General features: G+C 44.4%; 1 protein-coding gene across 1 annotated transcript in view; it reads right to left on the bottom strand.

Annotated features, from left to right (window-relative positions):
• The window catches only part of LOC115111566 (calcineurin-binding protein cabin-1), a 59877-nt gene that overhangs the window by 16391 nt on the left and 16558 nt on the right, over positions 1-26928 (bottom strand). Inside the window, 5 exon segments of the mRNA XM_029637726.2 lie at positions 7027-7716; positions 7818-7914; positions 8250-8413; positions 23343-23456; positions 26653-26928. Of these exon segments, the coding sequence (XP_029493586.2) occupies positions 7027-7716; positions 7818-7914; positions 8250-8413; positions 23343-23456; positions 26653-26928 (1341 nt within the window).

The raw sequence follows: 26928 nt of genomic DNA, 5'->3' as shown, positions 1-26928 counted from the left end.
GTGCTAAACACGGCTGCTAGAATCTTTACTAGAACCCCAAAATTTGATCATATTAGTCCAGTGCTAGCCTCTCTACACTGGCTTCCTGTTAAGGCTAGGGCTGATTTCAAGATTTTACTGCTAACCTACAAAGCATTAACATGGGCTTGCTCCTACTTATCTCTCCGATTTGGTCCTGCTGTACATACCTACACGTACCATACGGTCACAAGACACATGCCTCCTTATTGTCCCTTGAATTTCTAAGCAAACAGCTGGAGGCACGGCTTCCTCCTATAGAGCAACATTTTTATGGAATGGTCTGCCTAGCCATGTGAGAGACGCAGACTATGTCTCGACCTTTAAGTCTTTACTGAAGACTCATAGGTCCTATGATTGAGTGTAGTCTGGCCCAGGGATGCAAAGGTGAACAGCAAGGCACTGGAGCAACGAACCACCCTTGCTGTATCTGCCTGGCCTGCTCCCCTCTCTCCACTGGGATCCTCTGCCTCTATTACGGGGGCTGAGTCACTGGCTGACTAGTGCTCTTCGATGCCGTGCTTAAGAGGGGTGCGTCACTTGAGTGGGTTGAGTCACTGACGTGATCTTCAAGCCCGGTTTTCCGCTCAAGGTGTGGAGGAGAACTTTGTGGTCTATACTCAGACTTGTCTCAGGGTAGTAAATTGGTGGTCTGTTGATATCGTTCCAGTGATGTGAGGGATGTGCTTTGGCAAAGTGGGTGGGATTATATCCTGCCTGGTTGGCCTTGTCTGGGAGTATCGTCAGACAGTGTCCCCCCTGTCTCAGCCTCCAGTATCTATGCTGCAATAGTCTATGTGCCGGGGGGATAGGGTCAGTCTGTTATATCTGGTGTAATTCTCCTGTCTATTCTGGTGTCCTGTGTCAATTTAAGTATGCGCCCTCTAAATATTCTCTCACTCCCTCCCTTCTCAGAGGACCTGAGCCCTAGGACCGTGCCTCAGGACTACCTGGCCTGATGACTCCTGGCTGTCCTCAGCCCACCTGGTTGTGCTGCTGCTCCAGTTTGAACTGTTCTGCCTGCAGCTATGGAACCCTGACCTGTTCACTGGACATGCTACCTTGTCCCCGACCTGCTGTTTTGCTTCTCTCTACTGTACCTACTGTCTCGACCTCTGAATGCTTGGCTATGAAAACCGAACTGACATTTACTCCTGAGGTACTACTTACCCTCTACAACCAATTTGATTATTATTTGACCCTGCATGTCATCTATGAACGTTTTAACAGCTTGAAGAACAATCTGGCCTTTAATGTCCATGTACTCTTAAAATCTCCACCCAGCACAGCAAGAAGAGAACTGGCCACCCCTCAAAGCCTGGTTCCCGTCTAGGTTTCTTCATAGGTTCCTACCTTTCTAGGGAGTTTTTCCTAGCCACTGTGCTTCTACAGCTGCATTGCTTGCTGTTTGGTGTTTTAGGCTGGGGGTCTGTATAGTATAGTATTTTGTGACATTAGCTGATGTAAAAAGGGCTTTATAAATACATTTGATTGATTGATGCAGTAGGTGGAACTCTCTAGGTTGTAAGACGTGGCTGCCAAATTAAATGACCTGGAGAATGACTTGGCAGACCTGGGAGCCAAACACTCGGGAGGATTGCAAGAGGCAGCAGTCTGAGACTGAGGTTGGTTAAAATGAAGAGCTGATAATTTGGACCTGTTTTGAGGCAGTCCTCCTAACTTAGCAGAGTGGAGGGATGGGTTGTTAGCATGTTTATACAACTTTTCTTCTTCTAAATTAGCATAATAGTGCCAGACATACAAAGGCTCGTGGGGCACAAACACGTAGAGCTGAGCTAAAGCAAACTGTGAAACATTTGGCACAACCTGGCAACTGCACTGGCTCTGTACTGAACATTCATAACACAGGGCTACGTCACTAAACTGTAAAACAGACCCAATGACATGAAACAAAACCGATGTGCTTGTTTTTGGAGAAGGTAAAAAGGTGAAGAATTAGGCACTAATATTGTAATTTCGCTTCACTAAAAAGCATTTAGTGTCACTCAATTGTACTAATAAAAATGTGTCAAGGCTTGCTCACTGTTCCCGAGATATGCAGGCCCTACTAGGGTGTGTCTGAGAAGGCAGACTGTATCTAAGTTTCCATCCAATTGGCAACAGACTTTCATGCAAATATTAAAAATCTGCATAAAGAAAATCTGCACATTTTCCCACCAGTGGTGTGTTCCACCAAATGGACTTGTTGCGTATCAGTGTGACGACGTAATGCACATAAAATTAAATGTTTTTTTGCTTCAGTTTTCATATTCCAAATAGAAATCTAAAGTTCAATGTGTTTCCATAGCATTTTCAACTCATTAAAAAGCAAATAAATAGATAAATAAATAGCAGATATGCAGGTAGGCTGTGCTACATTTTGAGATTATTATGGATAAGTTGGAGAGATCATTTTTATTTGTCAAACATCAGTCAAGCTTTGATTATCATGTCACCAGAATAAGACCCTTGATATTTATTGGAAAGGAGCATCAAGATCAACATGCACTTTCACCACCCTGTGAAGTTCCATCATAACTTATTTTACCTGTAGCCTAATAAACTGCATGGTTTCCCAAGTCGTAGTGGGAGGTCCACACACCATATCACCCTACCACACACCATATCACCCTACCACACACCATATCACCCTACCACACACCGTATCACCCTACCACACACCGTATCACCCTACCACACACCGTATCACCCTACCACACACCGTATCACCCTACCACACACCGTATCACCATACCACACACCATATCACCATACCACATCACCATACCACACACCATATCACCCTACCACACACCATATCACCATATCACCCTACCACACACCATATCACCATACCACACACCATATCACCCTACCACACACCATATCACCATACAACACACCATATCACCATACCACACACCATATCACCATACCACACACCATATCACACACCATATCACCATACCACACACCATATCACCCTACCACACACCATATCACACACCATATCACCATACCACTCCAAGTTTACATCAATAAAGCTCATAAAAGCTGTTTCCGCCGCCATTTCTCGCATAATTAATTTTTAAAGACAGATAAAGAACCCACCATGTCGAAATGATCAAATTATCTGTTGGAATTTATCAAATTGTACCGAAACTTCCTACTTCCATCATAGCTGTCGTGAATTTTATTATTTTATACGTTATGACTTTACTCGCATAAAGACAGTGGATGGAAACGTGGTTTGTTGCATAACATTGTATGGAAGCAAATCCCAGCCAAAACTCTCAGCACATTTTCCAATGGTTTCATTTTTATTAACTTGCAAAATAGTATCCGTCATTGTGTCTGTGAAGAGAGATAAAGAAGAGACACTGAAATAAATAGGGCGAGGGATGTAGTAGCTAGCCATCTCCCTCTCTTTAGCCTAGTAGTGTCCTTTCTAGCTTCTGTTGCCTCCCACTCCAGCTCTGTGGCTTGACACAACCAATGACATGCCAGGTTCCCCACTGTCTGCATTGATCACTAGATCTATGCTTCTATAGAGAGGCTGATGAGAGCTGTGCTCAAACAACACCCTCAATGACATGCCAATGCTTTAGTTCACTCCCAGCTCCCACTTTTCTACCTATCAGGAGAAGCTGGCTCAGATGCAATACGCAAAGTAACTCATTCCTCTTATTATTTGATCAGTTCCGCTATGCGTCACGTAAGAAATTATTAAATTAAATCAACTTAACATGACATTCAGGTTTGGGGATGGTACAGTAGCATTACTGCAATAGAATTGTCCCTTTCTGATCAGTATCAATCCAACTGAATCTTAAGAACTAGTCGGGTACCTGCTATTTTATACAACAAAGTGTGAGTTCTAGGTAACATGAATCCAAACTGAATAAGAAGTAACATTTTGGCTTCGGAGTCAGAGTATGTGGCCAAAATCACGAGACTGAGTCTACAAGCAGTGCCAGTGCACTAGAAAGTGTCCCAATTACAATTCACAAAAATCATAAGTAAATAAAATGCCCAAACTTCACCTTCAAAACAGCCAATTGCTGTCTTAGAAAAACAGGAAACCGGTCATTTAGTCAGTGAGCAATAAAACTGTTATCTGCTGGTAAGATGGAAGTAATAAAATGGGCCGTTCCGTCTATCTGAAACCATTACTGGACCACGTAATACATAAGACCTGTCATTGGAAACATCATTTTTCGTCTCGCAATTATCAAATCCACAACTACTGCAGAATAAGACATTTTGAATAATTGTTAATAAAAACACTTTGCACGGTTTCTTATTAGCTAGGTAAGGATATTTTATGCATAACACCGTGGAGGTGCCATTAAACAGTGTAGTAAGGAGCTAGATAACACAAAGTAAATCATGTGTAGCCTAATCCATGCAATTGCGCTAATCATCATTTACAGCTCATAACTAATTATAAGCTAAGGAATCCACATATCTCAGAGATCTAATTTGTTTTCATGAGAGAAAAAAATCGAAAGTATTATTTTTCTCTCTCATGAAAACACCATTTAAATGTCAAATTAAATTAAATTTTATTTGTCACATACACATGGTTAGCAGATGTTAATGCGAGTGTAGCGAAATGCTTGTGCTTCTAGTTCCGACAATGCAGTAATAACCAAAGTGTAATCTAACCTAACAATTCCAAAACTACTACCTTATACACACAAGAGTAAAGGGAAAAAATAATATTTACATAAAGATATATGAATGAGTGATGGTACAGAACGGCATAGGCAAGATGTAGTAGATGGTATCGAGTACAGTATATACATATGAGATGAGTAATGTAGGGTATGTAAACATTATATTAAGTGGCATTGTTTAAAGTGGCTAGTGATACATTTTTTTACATCAATTTCCATGATTAAAGTGAGCTGGAGTTGAGTCAGTATGTTGCAGCAGCCACTCAATGCTAGTGGTGGCTGTTTAACAGTCTGATGGCCTTGAGATAGAAGCTGTTTTTCAGTCTCTCGGTCCCTGCTTTGATGCACCTGTACTGACCTCGCCTTCTGAATGACAGCGGGGTGAACAGGCAGTGGCTCGGGTGGTTGATGTCCTTGATGATCTTTATGGCCTTCCTATGACATAGGGTGGTGTAGGTATCCTGGAGGGCAGGTGGTTTGCCCCCGGTGATGCGTTGTGCAGACCTCACTACCCTCTGGAGAGCCTTACGGTTGTGGGCGGAGCAGTTGCCGTACCAGGCGGTGATACAGCCCGCCAGGATGCTCTCGATTGTGCATCTGTAAAAGTTTGTGAGTGCTTTTGGTGACAAGCCAAATTTCTTCAGCCTCCTGAGGTTGATGAGGCGCTGCTGCGCCTTCTTCACAACGCTGTCTGTGCGGGTGGACCAATTCAGTTTGTCCGTGATGTGTACGCCGAGGAACTTAAAACTTACTACCCTCTCCACTACTGTCCAGTCGATGTGGATACGGGGGTGCTCCCTCTGCTGTTTCCTGAAGTCCACAATCATCTCCTTTGTTTTGTTGACGTTGAGTGCGAGGTTATTTTCCTGACACCACTCCGAGGGTCCTCACCTCCTTCCTGTAGGCCGTCTCGTCGTTGTTGGTAATCAAGCCTACCACTGTAGTGTCGTCCGCAAACTTGATGATTGAGTTGGCCACGCAGTCGTGGGTGAACAGGGAGTACAGGAGAGGGCTCAGAACGCACCCTTTTGGGGCCCCAGTGTTGAGGATCAGCGGGGTGGAGATGTTGTTACCTACGTCACCGCCTGGGGGCGGCTCGTCAGGAAGTCCAGTACCCAGTTGCACAGGGCGGGGTCGAGATCCAGGGTCGACGAGTTTGGAGGGTACTATGGTGTTAAATGCTGAGCTGTAGTCGATGAACAGCATTCTCACATAGGTATTCCTCTTGTCCAGATGGGTTATGGCAGTGTGCAGTGTGGTTGCGATTGCATCGTCTGTGGACCTATTGGGGCGTTAAGCAAATTGGAGTGGGTCTAGGGTGTCAGGTAGGGTGGAGGTGGTATGATCCTTTACTAGTCTCTCAAAGCACTTCATGATGACGGAAGTGAGTGCTACGGGGCGGTAGTAGTTTAGCTCAGTTACCATAGCTTTCTTGGGAACAGGAACAATGGTGGCCCTCTTGAAGCATGTGGGGACAGCAGACTGGGATAAGGATTGATTGAATATGTTCATAAACACACCAGCCAGCTGTTCTGCGCATGCTCTGAGGACGCGGCTGGAGATGCTGTCTGGGCCTGCAGCCTTGTGAGGGTTAACATGTTTAAATGTTTTACTCACGTCGGCTGCAGTGAAGGAGAGTCCGCAGGTTTTGGTAGCGGGCCGTGTCAGTGGCACTGTATTGTCCTCAAAGCGAGCAAATAAGTTATTTAGTCTGTCTGGGAGCAAGACATCCTGGTCCGCGACGGGGCTGGTTTTCTTTTTGTAATCCGTGGTTGACTGTAGACCCTGCCACATATGTCTCATGTCTGAGCCGTTGAATTGCAACTCTACTTTGTCTCTATACTGATGCTTAGCTTGTTTGATTGCCTTGGAGGGAATAGCTACACTGTTTGTATTCGGTCATGTTTCCGGTCAAATGTATGATGAGATGTGTGGATTCCTAAGCTTATAATTAGTTATGAGCTGTAAATATTAATGGTGCCATTTGTGTTAGTTAATATCTGTAGGACTGTGAAGATGATTATGATTAGTGCAATTGCATGGATTAGGCTACACATGATCTATTTGTGTTATCTGGATCCTTACAACACTGTTTGATGGCACCTCCACGGTGTTAGTACTAAAGCTGTGTGAACAGGGAAAGTCCCCCCTCTGTGTTTCAGGTCTCATTGCTAAATCATTCTCGAGGGATCAAACCCATTTCCTTTTACAGTTAGTGCATATTACATTGCATTACATGACACAGTTATAAATAATGTTTTGATGGGAAAGAGAAAATGGCAGTAAACATGTAAATAGGGAATCAATAAGTCATAAAAGTACAGCATACCTGCTTAATGTGCATGTATGTCTCGGACATGATTTTCTCAATGCGCCCCAGATTGTAGGTCACAACCTTCTGGCCCTGCTGCCACGCCCGGTAGGCATCCATCAGAAGTGTTTTGCCTGACTCTACGTCATCCAGGAGCTTCCTCTTCCTGCTGGGCCTGCGTAGCGGCCCCTGGGCTTGTCCCAGCTCTGCTCCACTGGCTGACACTGGGCCCTTAACTACCAGGCCCTGGAGCTGCTGCTGTCTGGAGCTGATGCTCAGGTCTTCCAGAGAAAGCTCTGGTGCCCGGTTGCTCACAGCCACTTTCTCCCCAGGCTCCAACACAGTTCTGTGGGACTCAGTGTCTGGTTGACTGCCCTGAGAGTCTGTGGTCTTGGAGGGACGCCCCCAGTGGCCAGTGTCCAGCTCCATAGGCTCCTCTGGCCCTGCTCTGGCCCCCTCCCCTGCAGCAGCCTCCACCTTCCCACATGGAGTTCCCTGCTGTTGATCCCCCCTGTCTCCGTCTATGGTGAGCAGGGCTGGCTGTGCCTGAGGGGGCTCCTGCAGCCCAGAGTCATGGCCTGGGGCATTGACCTGGGTCCCCTCAGTGAGCCCCGGCTTCTTAGGCAGTGCTTGACTGCGGTCTTCTGCGCTGGGCCTGTTGGACGTGTCCGTGGTCGTCATCTCATCCATGGAAGGCTGCGCCGACACCTGAGAGAGAACAGAGCCTGTCACAACAAGGAGAGCACGCCAAAACGATAAACCCTATAAACTACGGTCCTCTCCATATGTGTAGTGCTTTGGTTCCGTACCCCTGTGAGTTTGTTCAGATTGTCCTCCAGGACTTTTACAGCTAGGAAAAATGCTCTCTGGGCCAAAACCTGACGATCCACATCCCGCAAATACTTCCTTTAAGACATGAGAGGGAGAGAGAGAGGGGAAAATACAAGAAAACTCAGATGAACAGTGCATGTAGCTTCACTACAGACCCCCTGGTTCGAATCCAGGCTGTATCACAACCGGCCGTGATTGTGAGTTCCATTAAGCGGCGCACAATTAGCCTAACGTCGTCCGGGTTTGGCCGACGTAGGCCGTCATTGTAAATAAAAAAAATTCTTAACTGACTTGCCTAGCTAAACAAAGGTCACATTTAAAAAAACTAATTCACAGAAAAACACAAGAACAACATGTTGCCATGAAACACAGAGAGAAACATGGTTGAGTCACGAGGGAAAGATCCTTACTTTCCCTGGTCAGGGGTTCTCTGGAGCATGAAAGAGACTTTGAGCAGTGTGTCGTGGTCCTTCAGCTGAGACAGCACCTCCAGCAAGAGAACGATGGATCTGTTCATATGAGATGCAAAACTGCCAGGCCGATCAATCTCATCCACTGGGATACGCCAGATGCCCTGGAGCAGGAAGATTAGAGGAGAATAGGCAACAGTTCACTAACACTGAACCCATACCGTAATCAACTAAATACCATTTTCCTACTGCTTGGCATTAACGTGTTATGAAGACAGGCTAATGTACTGTATTGATTGTGTCTGTCAGGCTAACTAGAGTTATTTCCCACTAACACACTCACAAGGAAAACAGATTCCACTGGTGGGTTTTTAGTTTTAAATTTAAAAAACTGCAAATGCTTAACTGAACATTGAGTAGGATGTATCTGAAATGTTTTGTTCAATTGAATGTGATGGTAAATACATGATGATTTATTTAATACAGACAGATTGTGAGGGAGGGCAATTGAAAAGGAGAGCGGACATGGCAGTGATATTGTAATGACACAGTAGTGATGGCCGGAGAAAGAAAAAAAATCTAAAGTTACAAATGATTTTGGACGATATTATATTCATACTTTGACTCAAAGTACCGTAAAATGTAAAAAATTTAAAAGATATACAATGCATTCGGAAAGTATTCAGACCCCTCAACTTTTCCACATTTTGTTACCTTACAGCCTTATTCTAAAATGGATTGAATCATTTTTTCCCCCTCATCAATCCTCACACAATACCCCATAATGACAAAGTAAACACATTTAGACAATTTAGCAAATGTATTGGATTGCGTCCTACCTGACAGGTCGCTCCTACCAGGTGGCGTGGCGAGAATCTGTCTCCTCACCACGCGCTCTCACCACTGGCGTCCCCCAGGGCTCTGTTCTAGGCCCTCTCCTATTCTCGCTATACACCAAGTCACTTGGCTCTGTCATAACCTCACATGGTCTCTCCTATCATTGCTATGCAGACGACACACAATTAATCTTCTCCTTTCCCCCTTCTGATGACCAGGTGGCGAATCGCATCTCTGCATGTCTGGCAGACATATCAGTGTGGATGACGGATCACCACCTCAAGCTGAACCTCGGCAAGACGGAGCTGCTCTTCCTCCCGGGGAAGGACTGCCCGTTCCATGATCTCGCCATCACGGTTGACAACTCCATCGTGTCCTCCTCCCAGAGCGCTAAGAACCTTGGCGTGATCCTGGACAACACCCTGTCGTTCTCAACTAACATCAAGGCGGTGGCCCGTTCTGTAGGTTCATGCTCTACAACATCCGCAGAGTACGACCCTGCCTCACACAGGAAGCGGCGCAGGTCCTAATCCAGGCACTTGTCATCTCCCGTCTGGATTACTGCAACTCGCTGTTGGCTGGGCTCCCTGCCTGTGCCATTAAACCCCTACAACTCATCCAGAACGCCGCAGCCCGTCTGGTGTTCAACCTTCCCAAGTTCTCTCACGTCACCCCGCTCCTCCGCTCTCCCACTGGCTTCCAGTTGAAGCTCGCATCCGCTACAAGACCATGGTGCTTGCCTACGGAGCTGTGAGGGGAACGGCACCTCAGTACCTCCAGGCTCTGATCAGGCCCTACACCCAAACAAGGGCACTGCGTTCATCCACCTCTGGCCTGCTCGCCTCCCTACCACTGAGGAAGTACAGTTCCCGCGCAGCCCAGTCAAAACTGTTCGCTGCTCTGGCCCCCCAATGGTGGAACAAACTCCCTCACGACGCCAGGACAGCGGAGTCAATCACCACCTTCCGGAGACACCTGAAACCCCACCTCTTTCAGGAATACCTAGGATAGGATAAAGTAATCCTTCTCACCCCCCCTTAAAAGATTTAGATGCACTATTGTAAAGTGGCTGTTCCACTGGATGTCTTAAGGTGAACGCACCAATTTGTAAGTCGCTCTGGATAAGAGCGTCTGCTAAATGACTTAAATGTAAATGTAAATGTAAAAATAAAAAAAACAGAAATACCTGATTTACATAAGTATTCAGACTCTTTGCCATGAGACTCGAAATTGAGCTCAGGTGCATCCGGTTTCCATTGATCATCCAAGAGATGTTTCTACTAGAGGTCAACCAATTATGATTTTTCAACGCCGATACCGATTATTGGAGGACCATAAAAGTCGATACCGATTTAATCTGGCAATTTTTTTGATTTGTAATGATGACAATTACAACAATACTGAATGAACACTTATTTTAACTTAATATAATACATCAATAAAATCAATTTAGCCTCAAGTAAATAATGAAACATGTTCAATTTGGTTTAAATAATGCAAAAACAAAGTGTTGGAGAGGAAAGTAAAAGTGCAATATGTTCCATGTAAAATATGTGCCATGTAAGAAAGCTAACGTTTCAGTTCCTTGCTCAGAACATGAGAACATATGAAAGCTGGTGATTCCTTTTAACATGAGTCTTCAATATTCCCAGGTAATAAGTTTTAGGTTGTAGGTATTACAGTAATTATAGGACTATTTCCCTCTATACCATTTGTATTTCATTAACCTTTGACTATTGGATGTTCTTATAGGCACTTTAGTATTGCCAGTGTAACAGTATAGCTTCCGTCCCTCTCCTCGCTCCTCCCTGGGCTCGAACCAGCAACACAACGACAATTTGCGCACGCTAACTAGCCAACCATTTCACTTCGGTTACACCAGCCTCATCTTGGGAGTTGATAGGCTTGAAGTCATAAACAGCGCAATGCTTGACGCACAATGAAGAGCTGCTGGCAAAACGCACGAAAGTGCCGTTTGAATGAATGTTTAGGCGCCTGCTTCTGCCTACCACCCCCCAGTCAGATACTTGTATGCTCAGTCAGATTATATGCAACACAGGAAAAGCTAGATAATATCTAGTAATATCATCAACCATGTGTAGTTAACTAGTGATTATGATTGATTGTTTTTTATAAGATAAGTTTAATGCTAGCTAGCAACTTACCTTGGCTTACTGCATTCGCATAACACTCCTTGTGGAGTGCAACGAGAAAGAGGCAGGTCGTTATTGTGTTGGACTAGATAAGTTTGCAAGATTGGATCCCCCGAGCTGACAAGGTGAAAATCTGTCGTTCTGCCCCTGAACGAGGCAGTTAACCCACCATTCCTAAGCCGTCATTGAAAATAAGAATGTGTTCTTAACTGACTTGCCTAGGTAAATAAAGATTAAATAAAGGTTATGAAAACTCGAAATCGGCCCTAATTAATCGGCCATTCCGATTAATCGGTCGAACTCTAGTTTCTACAACTTGATTGGAGTCCACTTGTGCTAAATTCAATTGATTGGATATTATTTGGAAAGGCACACACCTGTCTATATAAGGTCCCAAAATCGACAGTGCATGTAAGAGAAAAAAACCAAGCCATGAGGTCGAAGGAATTTTTCGTAGAGCTCCGAGACAGGATTGTGTCGAGGCGCAGATCTGGGGATGGGTACAAAACCATTTCTGCAGCATTGAAGGTCCTCAAGAACACAGTGGCCTCCATCATTCATAAATGGAAGAAGTTTGGAACCGCGAAAGAGATCGCCGGCAGTAAAAGGCACATGACAGCCCGCTTGGAGTTTGCCAAAAGACACCTAAAGGACTCTCAGACCATGAGAAACAAGATCTCTGAATGTCTTTGAGTGGCCCAGCCAGAGTCTGGACTTGAACCCGATCGAACATCTCTGGAGAGACCTAATTAGAGCTGTGCAGCGACGCTCCCCATCCAACCTGACAGAACTTGAGAGGATCTGCAGAGAAGAATGGGAGAAACTCCCCAAATACAGGTGAGCCAAGCTTGTGGCGTCATACCCAAAAAGACTTGAGGCTGCCAAACAAATTAATGGGTCTGATTACTTATGTAAATGTGATATCAGTTTTAATGATTAATGATAAGGAAAAAAACAGATTAAATACATTTTACAAAAAGGGTGTAACGTTCCAAAATGTAGAAAAAGTGAAGGGGTCGGAATACTTTTCGAATGCACTGTAGAGTGAACAATATGTTTGGAACATCAAATCGCAACACATATAATAGTGAGAATCGCAATACAGCTGAGCACCTAAGTATCCTGAGGTCCCTGGCAATTATCAGCCATATAGGAGAGGGTACAAGCTCTTCATGTATGAGCATATATTATTCCAGATTTGATATGCGCGTTTAAAGATAAACCGATCAGTGCTGATGAGAAAAAAGTAACGGCAACAGCTAAATACGTTCTCCTTTTACTCACGCAACACCGACAACACTGATAATGTGCATGGGTCCTTTGTTAAATAAAAAGTTACTTTAACAGCATACCCTGTATTCTGCCCAGCTGGCAGAGAACAATGTTTAAACATTCCTTAGGTCTATAGGTAATGGCATGCAAAAACCTGAATAAACTCTGGGTTGAGATAATATTACAGAGATTCAACAGGTCCTTTCGTGTATTCATTGGACACAGGGGCTGGAAGACAGGCTAAATGGGGTATGTTGGAGTGTCTGTGTAGCAGGCTCCTCAATGGCTGACATCAGGAAACAATTAATGGGGTGAAATGGACAAACAAGCAGGAAGGAAGGAAAGAAAGAAGAGAAAGAAATAAGAGAAAGAAAGAAGAGAAAGAAAGAAAGGAAAAGGAGGTGAAGAGAAGACAAGAGGAACACATTTGAGCTAAAACTGTGGCATTGGACGATAGGAGCCCTAGTGAGAGAATGGAAAGAGTTGCTGTAGGGAGAAATACAGTGCCTACAGAGTCGAGGTTGTGAAGGGGCTTTATAGTGACTCCAGGCAGATCAGATCCCTCCAGGCAGGCAGGCAGGGAGGCAGCCTCATTAGCACTGTGTTCTGTCTGGGTTTAGGTGGGTTCAGGGAACCACAGAAAGCAGCACATCAAACACACGTTGACTTGTTAAAGACATGCTCCGGAAATTTGGCAACTACTAAGTATTTTTTAAACCTCCCGCTTTGGGCTGGATGTGTCAATGTATAATTCATACATGCATAACTTAGGAGCTGAATTACTGTCTTAGTCTGAAATTAGTCATAAAATCCCTAGTATGAAAGCCACAGTTTTTCTGGGAGATGTACTGCATCACTTTCCCTACGTGGGTCAGCCCCCTGTTAATTTGAGTTCAACCAATGAGCTTTACCCCTCACCATTTGAGTAATGGCTAACAAGAAGCACATCATGCGCACAGCAGAGCGAGAGAGTGCAATGACGTGGTGCACATATGTGGCGCAGTACACAATTTCCAGGGACCACTTTTGACTTGTGTTGGCTACTTTCAGGACTACTGGCTAAAAGGTATACAAAAGTACTGGATAATCTCTTTAATGTCAATATCTCTGAAGGACTGCTAAGTCTTCAGATCCCTACGAGTATCACAGGCAGCGATCAATCAAATCTAAATACAGATATGTTATAATGTGACAGCATATAATGTGACATATAATGTGACAGCATATAATGTGACAGCATATGTTATGTTGTTACAGTACATGACGACCAAACAACCCAGTGCACACATCATCCCAGCAGGTGTGTATGGACAGGCAAGGCTCTATGCTCCACAGCAGAGCAGATCATGTGAGATGAGCGCAGATGGTTTCAAGTTTGATTTGTTGTATGTACAGGATATACATGCTATATACACCGTCCAACGAAACGCTTACTTGCATACTTGCAGGTTCCTTCTCGACAATGCAACAATAGGAACATAAAGTAAATGGCTCAGTAGAATAGAATACAATTTTAGGCATAATTCGGTGGTCTATGTGCAATAAAAAAGATTTTAAAACTTGGCAACGAGGCAACGAGCAGCCTTAGAAGTGTGTGCGAGTCGGAGGAGAAACTGAGCATTTCACGATGGAACAAAACAAATGAAATGCCTTTATCAGCCTCCACAGACGCAACGAGCCCCTACACCTGGGAGTCTTTTCCTCAGCCTAACAAACAGGTCCACATTGTCTGTTGACATTTTCAGTCTTTGGAGAGAAGCCAAGCAGGAAATAAATGATAAACAGAACATACCTATCAAATCAAATTGCATTCCAGAGTCAGTCGGCCTCATTTTGTCAAGAAGAGGCAATGAAGACCATCAATGTTAATACACATTCTATAATAATGATCTGTCAGAACAGCCCTCTTCTACTCTGGATGCATGTTAACCATATTGAATGACCAGCCTGTGAGAACTAGAATTTTTCCTCTAGATGTCTTAACATTTTCTTTATGTTTTTCTAAAATGGTAACCAGCCAAACTTGTTTGTGCTACTTTGATGTTGATTGATCTTCCTGGGTACAAGTGAAATAAAATATATTACAACCAGTTTCAAAAATGACATGACATTTACAGCACCGCTGATTATCAAAATGCTTCATTTGTTTTATTCTAATGGAGGTCAAGATTTGCTCCATATTTGTTGCTCTCTGCTGCAATTGTTTACAAGCTGTTCATGGGTAAATGTTATTGCGCTCACGGTTTGTGTGAGAGATGGATATGTGTTTACACCCCTGGCCCACGCACAGCACACGCTCTATCACGGGGGAATTCAAAATGCATTATCTGATCGGGCATTAAACATAGCAACATAATAATGACTGCATCAATAATTCAGGCAGATTTGAAAGAATGTGCCTTCTGCTCATGCTTTGTCCCTGCTAGCCAACCTTAAGAAAGACAAAGAGAGGAAAAGGAGATTCTCTCCCTATAGTGTTAGGAGGCCTGGAAGCACACAGCCTGGCCACGCCCACCAAACCCCTCCTATCAGAGGGAACCCCTCCACCCCTTCCTGCCTGGGACTCTATATCCACAATCCCACAGTATGTAGCAGGTATCCTATCAAATAACAACACCACTGTGATGCAAGATACTATATTCATCTCCATAGAGGGACCATGCTTTTCAGAGTTGCCAGGATTGATTATGTTTCCTGGGGACGCTAGTTATCACTCATGTGGGTTATATTACCGTGGGTTACACGTCGCTCAATCAATTATTTCTGCAAATGTAATGATCTAAAATAGGAAAACTAATAGTCTAATTAATAACACTCAATTAACAAAACAGCCAACTTCCCCTATTGTTCAGTCATTTTTACAACAATGTGCCTTTTAGTTTCTGCGTGTTGAGTATCTCCCCTTCCTACCTAGCACAACACCTGCTCCTAGCACAACTCCAGCTCCTTTCACTCCCCTTAGCCCAGCCATAACCCATTAAATCACCACTATATGCCACACCACTACATGCCTACTTTATGATGTCAGAACACATCACCTCAGGCTCAAACAAACATCTCACACCGTTACCTCCTATCAAACCATTACACCCTGCAGAACAGCAAACCCAACAGTTGGGGGGGGGGTGAAATAGCAACAGGAAATGACTTTTACTACGCACTTTCATACAACCAGTTTACATGATCACTCCATCGCTCTGTATTCTTGAAAAAAGCCAGGTGTAGAGTAAACATTCATCTCCGTTGCTAGCAGAGGGCTCAACACAACTCTTGCCTCCCTCTCCACAGAAGGAGGGGGGGGGGGTGAATCAACCCCACCATGCCCCATGAAAGTACTACACTAACTCCACAAACTGTGGAAGAACTCCACTCACATAAACAAAATAATACAATCATGTACTCTTTCCCTAATAAAACAGACAGAGTGAGAAAAAAAATGAAAGGCGGCAAAGGAGAGACTCACCATCACCAACGAAAGCTACTCCACTTGTGTCTGTGCGTGTATTCTTTTGGATGTTTTCCTGCTGGCTGTAGCAGCACCAGCGGCCCTGGCAGCCATAGAGAAACTCACACTGAGATAGAGAGGGGTGGGCTGCATGCATGCGCTGGGGCTGTGAAGGCTGCAGTAGACAGCAGGAGAGAAGAGCTGCGCAAGGCAGAGCTGGAGAAAGAAGAGGTGGAGAGGAAGAGGGCAGCAGCCTGGACGAGGGGAGCAGAAACGGTGCTGGCATCAGGGCCCAGAGACTCAGCGTGCCACTGACAGACGGGCTGACTCGCTCCTTTCTCTCTTTCAAACCCTGCCATCTCAAAACAAAAACACCCACACACTCTCAAACTCCCCTGACCCCAGCCTGCTAGGTTGTTTTCCCTCCACCCTTCTCGCTCTCACTCTATAGACATCATAGTGCCCACCCCTTTAGACTGTAGCCAGCCAATCAGCGACGGGTCGACTTATTCCCGCCCATAACTGCACACACACACACACACACACACACACACACACACACACACACACACACACACACACACACACACACACACAAACAGAAGGGAGAGAGAGCAATGAGGAGAAAGAGAGCTAGCGAGAGCAGCAACAAGGAGGGGGAGAGCATGATCACACAAAAGAAAGTGAGCAACAGGAAGACACCGAGAGAGAGGAAGAGTTGGCAAGCTGAAAAAGCTGACTTAGAACAAGCAGCTGATTTGAACGGAGTAAGATGGAGCTATGGGAGGGAGGATAGAGAAGTAGTTGAAGAAGTAAGGAAAGACAGGAATGAGTGTGTCGGCCTAGCCTGTACAGTGTTTCCTCTGGAGAAAAACATTTGCAGTGGGGGAAGGGGGGTTGGTGGACATTAAAAATATATTCTACTCCAAAATTTACAAAAACAGAATTATGCTGACATCTAAAATATAATTTCTACCTCCAGAAATTGGCCAAATAACATATTGGTAAAATGATTTTAACATATTGGACCGAGCATATAGCTTATGCAAGGTCCATACTATTAGGTATTAGGTATGCTATTAGCAATAAGCATTACTACCTGTAGCCCAACTGATACAGCATAGTGGCTATAAATAAATAGACTGAAGCATGGGGTTGCCTATCTGCATTTACCCTATTGGGCTGATCATTAGTAGAGTCGTGGGTGAGCTTCAAAAAAAATCTGCTGGTGGGTGGAATGAATACGTTCTTTCAACGCGTGGATCATTTTAAAAAACATTTCAAAATCAAGATTCCGTGAGTGGCAAGGCAGACATAAGGCTACCAGCCACACATGCATCGAGTGTGTGTGTAGCCGGGAACGGTCCCTTATTTGTGTGGTGCTAAAATGTTCCGATTTGTCCACGTGCAGAGCTTATGTTCTTGTAAAACAAGACCACAACCTGCTGACATGATGAGCTCTCCAGCAGGGAGGGTAGACAGACAGGACAGCACCGAAGAGGTGTTAGTGCTACAAAGCCAGACAGGACCTCAGAGAAAGGAACACGTTAAAATAGTCAATATATTACAACATGTTCCACTGCCTTCACACTCCTCCTCCCCTACTTGCTCATACCAACTAGTTCTCCTGGTCTCAGCAGCTCCACCTACATAACTCAATGTGCCACACGATGCTAGGTAGACAAGAAAAACACACCCAACATTCCAGTACTGTACAAAAGCAAAACTGACACAGTTACACCACAGTTTATATAAGTACGGGACTCAAGAACACGTTTTTGTATAGCCACAAACACACTTAGTTAGCATCTCGGTGCGATGAAGACAAAGGTTTAAAGTGAGGGAAAAAGCCCCAAGATATATTTCAATGTTAAAAGACTAGAAAGTAATGTAATTCCTCTGAAACAGGATCCACAGAGTCTCTAAACCTATAGGTGGGACAAGATCATGAGACTTCCTGCAACACTTATGAAGCAGACCAGGCTGGGGTTTGGGGTTAGAGAAGTCAATGAGAAGTGAAAATGTTTTCCTTAGTTGTTCATTTTCTCGAAACCTAAAGGCACAACCTAGATTCGAGCCAATGTCTGTAGTAGTTAAACATGTTATTACTCCAACCTCCTGAAATAACTCGAAGGAGTGGCTTTGATTCGATGGCCTGCACATGCACAGTTCTGCACGACTCGACCGTTAGACCCGGTGACGTGTTTCTATGAGCTAGCCATGATATCGCCTACAAGTGTGATCTGGGATTTCTATTGGGAGAAGCAGTTTCTGCCCATCTTCATACTGTACTGTCTTTGCAAGATCCAGAAAGATGGCATCCATTTTGTCTGTAGCTTGCAGTAGAGTGCATGTGTGGGTGCGTAGGCGGATAAATATGTAAGCACATACAGTGCGTGTGTGTGGGCAACACCATGCCTGAGCAAGCACATCGTGACTCTGCAGGATTACGGAATGGAGCAGGCCAGCAGAGCCCGTTATATGGGGTGGCAGAGCTTTTGACCCCCCGATAGAGTTTGTACCCTCCAAGTTGTTTCCCCATAACATAACAAATGGTATATGATTTACAATGCCTGGTCTTGCCAATGGAGTGTTGTCGGGCCTGCCAGTTGTGCACAGCGGTACAGAGGCTATGCCGGGTGTGCACTCATGATCAGAGGGGGGAGATGCTATATTTACTAGTTAAAAATCCCAAAATGCATTCTGATTGGTTACCTAGCCATGCAATGTCATAAGGTACCGCCTTCATTACCTTGTTTAGGAAGCTCATTGGATCCCAACCAGGACCGGGTCAAATGGACAGTTCTCTCACAAAGGGAATAAAAGTAGTTAACTTTTCCAGACAGCTAATCATCTAGCTAGTAGCTACTAGATTCGCTAAGTTTTGTTCGTGGCGAGATTAATAATGACAGCTGGCTAATTTGCATGGATATCCGAAAAAGGCTTTGCATTACCAAGAGCAAAAAAAACGGAGGACCACCATGTCGAGTGTGATGCCGAGCTCACCGAGCAAACGGCTGGCCCGACCATTAAGGTTGAGGAGCCTAGCAGCAAATGTAATACCCACCCATCCCCCACGCTGTCTGCTGACCAACAACACGGAGAAGATCCGGGGCCTAGCACAAATATCATGAAGGTGATATCACAACAAGCACCTGCACCTCCATTACCCCAGCCACTAGCACCTGACAACCTGTTGAATCCAACCAAAAGTGAACCTGTCGAAGCAGAGTTTATTGATTACTGCAAAGTGAAATCGCAACCACAGCCAGCAACAACAATCAGTGTTCTTAAAAGATACGGTGGGCCTTTTTCAACAATGCCGACTGTGCTGTTGGCACTGAAACATGAATTTGGCTTAACAATTGGGACGTATACAGCAATGTGCGAAAATTCCTTCTCCACTCTGAAGAACGTATTCAGTGAACACAGACGCAGTATGTTACATCAACAAAAAGCACAGCTTGTCCAGCTGGCGTTTGAGAGGGACCTGACAAGTACATTTTTGTCAGGAAGGAGAATGGAGTCAGAAAATTCTCATGAGGTTCACAACAGCATGGAGGAGACTGTAACTAGTCTAAATGATAAGCTTAATTCATTCATTGGTTTTCCCTCATGTAAGCCTTCTGGTTGTTTGGCTGTTTTTATGTAATGGATAGTTTAAGCCTTTGCTTTTTACTTCAATGCATCTTTTAGACAACTTTTGTGTGTTTAATTGCTATATATATATATATATATATATATACACACATATATACACACACACATCTTTGCGTTATTTGATGGGTATCAGGACAATGACCAATGTAGCCTATTAGTTGTACTCTGAGGTAATGCTGAAATTGTCAGTGCATCTAACTTTATCCTGACTGAAGGTAGCCTTCTGTCCATGGCCCTGAATCAACGGTTACGGTGTGTGCTTTCTTAATGAACCCACCTTGGGCTATCAGTCTTCCTGGGGATTCTCTTCAACATCACATGCTTTCTTGTGTGCAAAATGACAGTTGTGTTTATGGCTGTTATTTTTTTAGATAGGCCTACATGTTTAAACAATTTGTATGTTGGACCAATACCGTGTGTAACTTACTAAAACAATTAGGAAAACTTTCACTCTGTTATCATTCATTTGTATTACAGTCATTATGAGATAGGCTGGTGTAAAAGTGATGTCAATACTATGAAAATGACACAGCCTACTTTTTCATCCCCTCCCTGCTCTCTTCCTATAGCGTGCGTGTGAAGCCCTCTTCCTATAGCGCGCCGGTGTTGCCCGCTTCCTATAGCGCGCCGGTGTTGCCCGCTTCCTATAGCGCGCCGGTGTTGCCCGCTTCCTATAGCGCGCCGGTGTTGCCCGCTTCCTATAGCGCGCCGGTGTTGCCCGCTTCCTATAGCGCGCCGGTGTTGCCCGCTTCCTATAGCGCGCCGGTGTTGCCCTCTTCCTATAGCGCGCCGGTTTTGCCCTCTTCCTATAGCGCGCCGGTGTTTGCCCTCTTCCTATAGCGCGCCGGTGTTGCCCTCTTCCTATAGCGCGCCGGTGTTTGCCCTCTTCCTATAGCGCGCCGGTGTTGCCCTCTTCCTATAGCGCGCCGGTGTTGCCCTCTTCCTATAGCGCGCCGGTGTTGCCCTCTTCCTATAGCGCGCCGGTGTTGCCCTCTTCCTATAGCGCGCCGGTGTTGCCCTCTTCCTATAGCGCGCCGGTGTTGCTCTCGGAATGGGCATTTGCTCTATTCGTGGCAGATTCAAATTAGCTACTGCCATGTAAGAAAATTCTGACTATAAAATATGCAATTAGTTTGATTTAGTTTATATTTCTTAAACTCTCCCACACAGAAAATATTGTGCACCTGGAGAAGTGGTAGCTGGGTTCCGCTCATTGCGTAGTGTCACAAATTCAACCGAAATGTAGCCTATAGTTGTAATGATTTAATTTTAAGCTATGAAGCCTAAAAGATAGGGCTCTAAAGAAATCCTAGTTTTGCCCCCCCCTCATGGATTTAAAATGCCCCCCCCCTCAGGACTGTCATCCTGGAGCCCAGCCTGCAGAGCAGTCAGCCCTGCACAGCCCTGCCTGAGGGAGCAGGCCAGAGGACTTAGGCCTTTATTTACTGGAATCATCAACATTATGTTATGAAGAGCATTACAGCAACTGTAAACTAAATATATAGTATATATATATATATATCCATATCAAATCTATAATATTATTGTCCATCTACAGCGGTGTTTCCATTGGAGATTCCCTGTCATGGTTGATTTATTTCAGGCCTGGGCAACTCCAGTCCTCAGGGGCCTGACTGGTGTCACACTTTTGCCCCAGCCCCATCTAACACACCTGACTCCAATAATCATCTAATCATGATCTTCAGTTAAGAATGCAATTTGTTTAATCAGCTGTGTTTTCTAATAAACCTGTTTAGTTACTACATTATACATATTCTTCGATGCACAACATTTACGATTGGTGAAACACAAGATGATTGAGACTACATGAGAACAGTTATAAGAAGGCTTACTACCAGTCAAACAGAGGGTGCTGCATGCCACAGTCTGGAACATGTCAAAACAGCAGAATATAGGTTAGGCTACTCTTGATGGTGGCCCAGTTGATGTAACACCAGCCATACCCAGATGAAAACTAGGCCAGTGTGACCTACATTAGGCTGCAATATAGGACTGAGTGCAGTGATTCTCAACTGGGGGGGGTCGTGGCGACCCAAATTTGGGTCACGGGAGGTTTCGAATGGGTCGAGGGTGTCTGAGAACTTTTTTATTTTTTAATTGAAATGGAAAATACTCCAGTCTGAACTTAAACTGCTAAAACCAGGTAGAAGGGTGTAATGAGACTGCATTTTTGAATAATTTAAAATCCGAAAACTTTCTTCAATTAGTACTGTCAATAGAGCTAATAAGATCACTATTTAGCACAGTTGGTTAATTTTGTGTTTCAAACCAGTGAACTTACTAACATTCTTTATCAAGAATATGGGCAGCATTTATTACTAACAATGGAAAAGGTGGGGATGTAGTTCCCTTGTCATATACACTGAGTGTACAAAACACACCTGCTCTTTCCATGACCAGGTGAATGCTATGACCACTGTTAAATTCACTTCAATCAGTGTAGATGAAGGGGAGGAGCATGAGTCAACATTGGCCAGCATCCCTGTGGAAAGCTTGACACTGTGTAGAGTTCATGCCCTGACGAATTGAGGCTGCTAGGAGGGCAAAAGGGGGTGCAACTCAATATTAGGAAAGTATTCTTACTGTTTTGTACACTCAGTGTAAATTTCTACATTGACTATCAATATAGCATTAAAAATAGCTTTCCAGATGGCATTTTGCAATGCAAATATTGGGTCGTGACTGAGACAATCTGGTCCCGAGGCAAAACCAGTAGTGAACCAATGATCTAGAGAAACCTTACTCAGGTGGTGTGGCCTGGCCTCCCCATTGAAAAACACTCCACTGAAGACCAAGTCCCATCAGGTAACCTATCATCTCATGTCTAATATCATCTCCCATCCAGCCATTTGGTCATTCTGTCACTGAGGAAAACCAGCACAATCATTGTCCCCTCTGTCACACAGAAGGCACAACACATATCACCACTGACAATGACTGGTCTATCTGTCTGTCAGGCTCAGGGATCAGTGATACTGAAGGCCATGGCAGACAAGACAACAGTTGTTGAGTCACACCAAAAGTCAGATGAAAATCAGCAGTGATGTGACCTGGGAAACCTCCTCCGAGTAGGCCTACTCCCTGGCTCAACACCAGCAGTGACATTACTGATCATTGTCCTCGTCTCCAGACCCTCCACAGACCGCCACACATGCTTCAATTCATGACAGTGCTACCTGGGATTCCATACATCCAGGCTTAAAGCTACCATACAATAACATGCAAAAAACATATTGCATGGATAACTGGGACTAAGAAGAGTTGCAGCAAGGAGAAATATATCTTGGAGGACTTACAACAGGATGTAATGAGAAGGTTGACACACTAAGTATGTAATTCCCAGAAGTACCCTTTTCATTTAAGTTTAAACAACTGATGCAATGTTGGAATCTCTAAGTCCTCCCTCCATTGTTTTAGCTATTAAGGGTCTCTCCTGGTGCAGAATGTTATTGCTACAAGTCGAGGAGGAAGACGATTGGAAGACACGCCAAATTAACTCAGCATTTCCTTCCAGTCACTGACTTCTGATTAGATTGAGTCAAATTGGGTGTAAATTCTGTAACTTACTATTGAGTTTGCAATATTCCAAAAAATAACTTCATTTTCCAAACTGTAAAACAAACTGAGAACCAGGACTGGTGCATAGTAATGTTAGCCAGGTGAGTAACAGGACCTTTGATAGCAGAGCTGGCTTGGTGAACTTACATTGAACAGGTTTGTCTTGTTCCTCTCGCAGAAAAGTCCTTGTGCTGGCATGTGCTTCAGCTGTTGCCATGGGACACTGCTTCCTAGCAACACATCTCGTGCCCACCGCAGATTCTAGGAAAACATAAAACATAATCAGAAGACTGGGGATATGAAAACGGTCCCTCAAGAGGCAGACCACAAACAAGACTAAAAAAGGTACAACTGTTAGCTACATCATACCACAAGTTTTTTTGATTTTTTTTAATCGCTCTTTTTCATCTGCATCATCCACCACCTAACCTCGCTGTTTTGCTACCTTGTTCCCTGTCATAGCAGCTCTGATGGACACAACTAACTGCAGTTTAACAGTACAAAGTGACTGTAGCTGTAGTCAAGTTATTGACATGAAAGTGGTTCTCCCTTTTTAAAATGTCACTGTGATGTTCTGTAAAAACCCAGCGCCAAATAACCTGCAATTACAGGTCCTCCTGTCAATCTCTGACTTCCTGATTAGCCTCAAACTGTCTGTCCCAGCCAATTCATGTTTACCCTAACTGTTTCTGGGAGAACTAGAGGCTTTACTAGAGGGGGGGGGGGGGGGGGGGGGAGTTCACCCCCAGCTAGAGAGGAGGGATTCAACTTTATATTCAAGTAGATATATAGTTCATCCAATAGTAACTTTTCATTTTTACATAAGGTGTGTAAAGTTGATAATCATTTTACAAGCAGAACAGCATGATCGGGAGGAGAAGCTTCACTTCAAGTTCCAAGCGGTCAAAACCATTTGTTTTTGAGACAAGGGTGTCCAAGCTGTGTTCTATTCATTAGGAACAGTACATTGCCAGCGGAAAGTATTCAGACCCCTTGACTTTCTCCACATTGTTAGATTACAGCCTTATTCTAAAATAGATTAAAAAATAGCTTTTTTTCAGCAATCTACACACACCACCCCATAATGACAAAGCAAAAACAGTTTTTTTTAGAAATCTTTTCCTAATTTATTTAAAAAATAATAATAATAATTGAAATATCACATTTCCGTAAGTATTCAGACCCTTTACTCAGTACTTTGTTGAAGCACCTATTGCAGCGATTACAGCCTTAGAGTCTTCTTGGGTATGATGCTACAAGCTTGGCTCACCTGTATTTGGGGAGTTCCTCCCAATCTTGTCTGCAGATCTGCTCAAGCTCTGTCAGGGAGCGTTGCTGCACAGCTATTTTCAGGTCTCTCCAGAAATGTTAGATCGGGTTCAAGTCCGAGCTCTGTCTGAACCACTCAAGGACATTGAGACTTGTCCCGATATTGTCTTCGCTGTGTGCTTAGTGTCGTTGCCCTGTTGGAAGGGGAACCTTCACCCCCGCTCTGGAGCAGGTTCTCTCTGTACTTTGCCTCGATCCTGACTAGTCTCCCTGCCGCTAAAAAACATCCCCACAGCATGATGCTGCCACCAATATGCTTCACCGTAGGGATGGTGCCAGGTTTCCTCCAAATGTGAGGCTTGGCATTCAGGCTAGAGTTCAATCTTGGTTTCATCAGACCAGAGAATCTTGTTTCTCATGGTCAGAGAGTCATTTAGGTGCCTTTTGGCAAACTACAAGCAGGCTTTCATGTGCCTTTTACTGAAGAGTTGCTTCCTTCTGGCCACTATACCGAAAAGACGTGATTGGTGAGATGCTGCAGAGATGGTTGTCCTTCTGGAAGGTCCTCCCATCTCCACAGAGGAGCTCTGTCAGCGTGACGATCGGGTTCTTGGTCACCTCCCTGACCAAGGCCCTTCTCCCCAGATTGCTCAGTTTGGACCAGCGGACAGCTCTAGGAAGAGTCTTGGTGGTTCCAAACTTCTTCCATTTAAGAATGATGGAGGGCAATGTGTTCTTACTTGGGGACCTTCAATGCTGCAGACATTTTTTTGGTACCCTTCCCCAGATCTGTGCCTAGACACAATCCTGTCTCGGAGCTCTACAGGCAATTCCTTCGTCATCATGACTTGGTTTTTGCTCTGACATGCACTGTCAACTGTGGAACCTATATAGACAGGTGTGTGCCTTTCCAAATAACGTCCAATCAATTGAATTTACCACAAGTTGACTCCAAGTTTTAGAAACATCTCAAGGATGCTCAATAGAAACAGGATGCACCTGAGCAAAATTTCGAGTCTCATAGCAAAAGGTCTGAATACTTATGTAAATGAGATATTTCAGTTTTGTCATTTTGGGTTATTGTGTGTAGATTGCTGAGGAATTGTTTTTATTTAATCCATTGTAGAATAAGGCTGTAACGTAACATAATGCTGAAAAGGTAAAGGGGTCTGAATACTTTCCCGAAAGGCACTATGTATTATCATATTTAATACAAATTCATAAAAGCTATCAGAATATTCTGCATAGAGACAGAGCTATTCAAATTCTCATCCATCTATCCACCACACATTACTGTTACAATACTAACCCATAAATCTAGTAGACAAATGTATAATAACCTTAGCCTGTAATTTAAAACACAGAGGAAGTAGGATTTGTACTGGAAAAACAAATGGGTTCATCGCTTATTAACCAAGAGGTCTACAGACCTGAACACCCACAATGCCACCACTGGTCGCTAACACTGAGCAGTAGGTAGTCACTTGACATTTTAACAGAACTCCACAGGGAATTAAATAAACAATTATGGACTTACTTTCAGGACCTATTCACTTCTTAAAGGTGTAGGCTTTGTGATTTTGTTAAGTCTAAAACACTGGGGCAGTAAAATAAAGCAAGTCACGGGCCCAGGTCAGTCTACCTGCCTGAATGAATCCTCTAACAACAAGATGAACAGCACACTCTGAGGTGAGCTACATAAGTCTCAAAAGGTTATTAAAGAAAACAGTAACAGTTCACTAAGCTGTTATCAATGGCAAGAACTCTGCCCTGGCTATTGGCTAATCCAACTTCATTGAATTGGGACCAGCAGTCCCCATAGGATGGTCTGACTGGCAAAATGCTTACTGTAGGACGTCACGACACTATGCAGCCTCGCTGTGCCAAACCTGGCTGAGAGAGCACTGCGCTGTTGCCACCCACGCACACCTCTACCCACAGAGCCTTGTGTACAAAGCACACTCTCCTCTTTCAGCACCTTCTGTAGTCACATAAACTGCAGGCAAACTAGCACAATTGACAAGAGGAACTAGACTCATGGTGTCAGAGGGATTTAAAATGTCAGATTTAATACCACTGATGATAGGTTTACGGTCTGGTATATAAATTGTTTAATTTTCCTGTTTAAACATTCTGTGAATGAATGTTAGTGACCGTGCATGCTATGGGGGAGGGTGGGCTAACTAACCTGTTGGGTCTTGCTGTTGGTGTAGAAGAAGGCCAGGCGATAGAGGCTCTTGTAGTGCTGAGGGAAGCGGCTCAGGCAGAGGAAGAGAGCACGGACACACATCTCCACCAGCATGTGGCGCTGCTCTGTCCGCTCAGCAGGGAGGGCCTTGGGCACCTCCACAACCTCTGGAGGGGGCTCGGGCCATCTCTGGTGACGGCTCTTCCCATCGCTGGCGGGAGTCTGGGGGGTGGCCTGAGGAGTGGGGGTTTGGGGGTGACCTGGGGAGTGGACGAG

This window comes from Oncorhynchus nerka, linkage group LG27 (genome assembly GCF_034236695.1).
Source record: "Oncorhynchus nerka isolate Pitt River linkage group LG27, Oner_Uvic_2.0, whole genome shotgun sequence".
Lineage (NCBI taxonomy): Eukaryota > Metazoa > Chordata > Actinopteri > Salmoniformes > Salmonidae > Oncorhynchus > Oncorhynchus nerka.
This window is presented reverse-complemented; position numbering and strand designations above follow the sequence as displayed.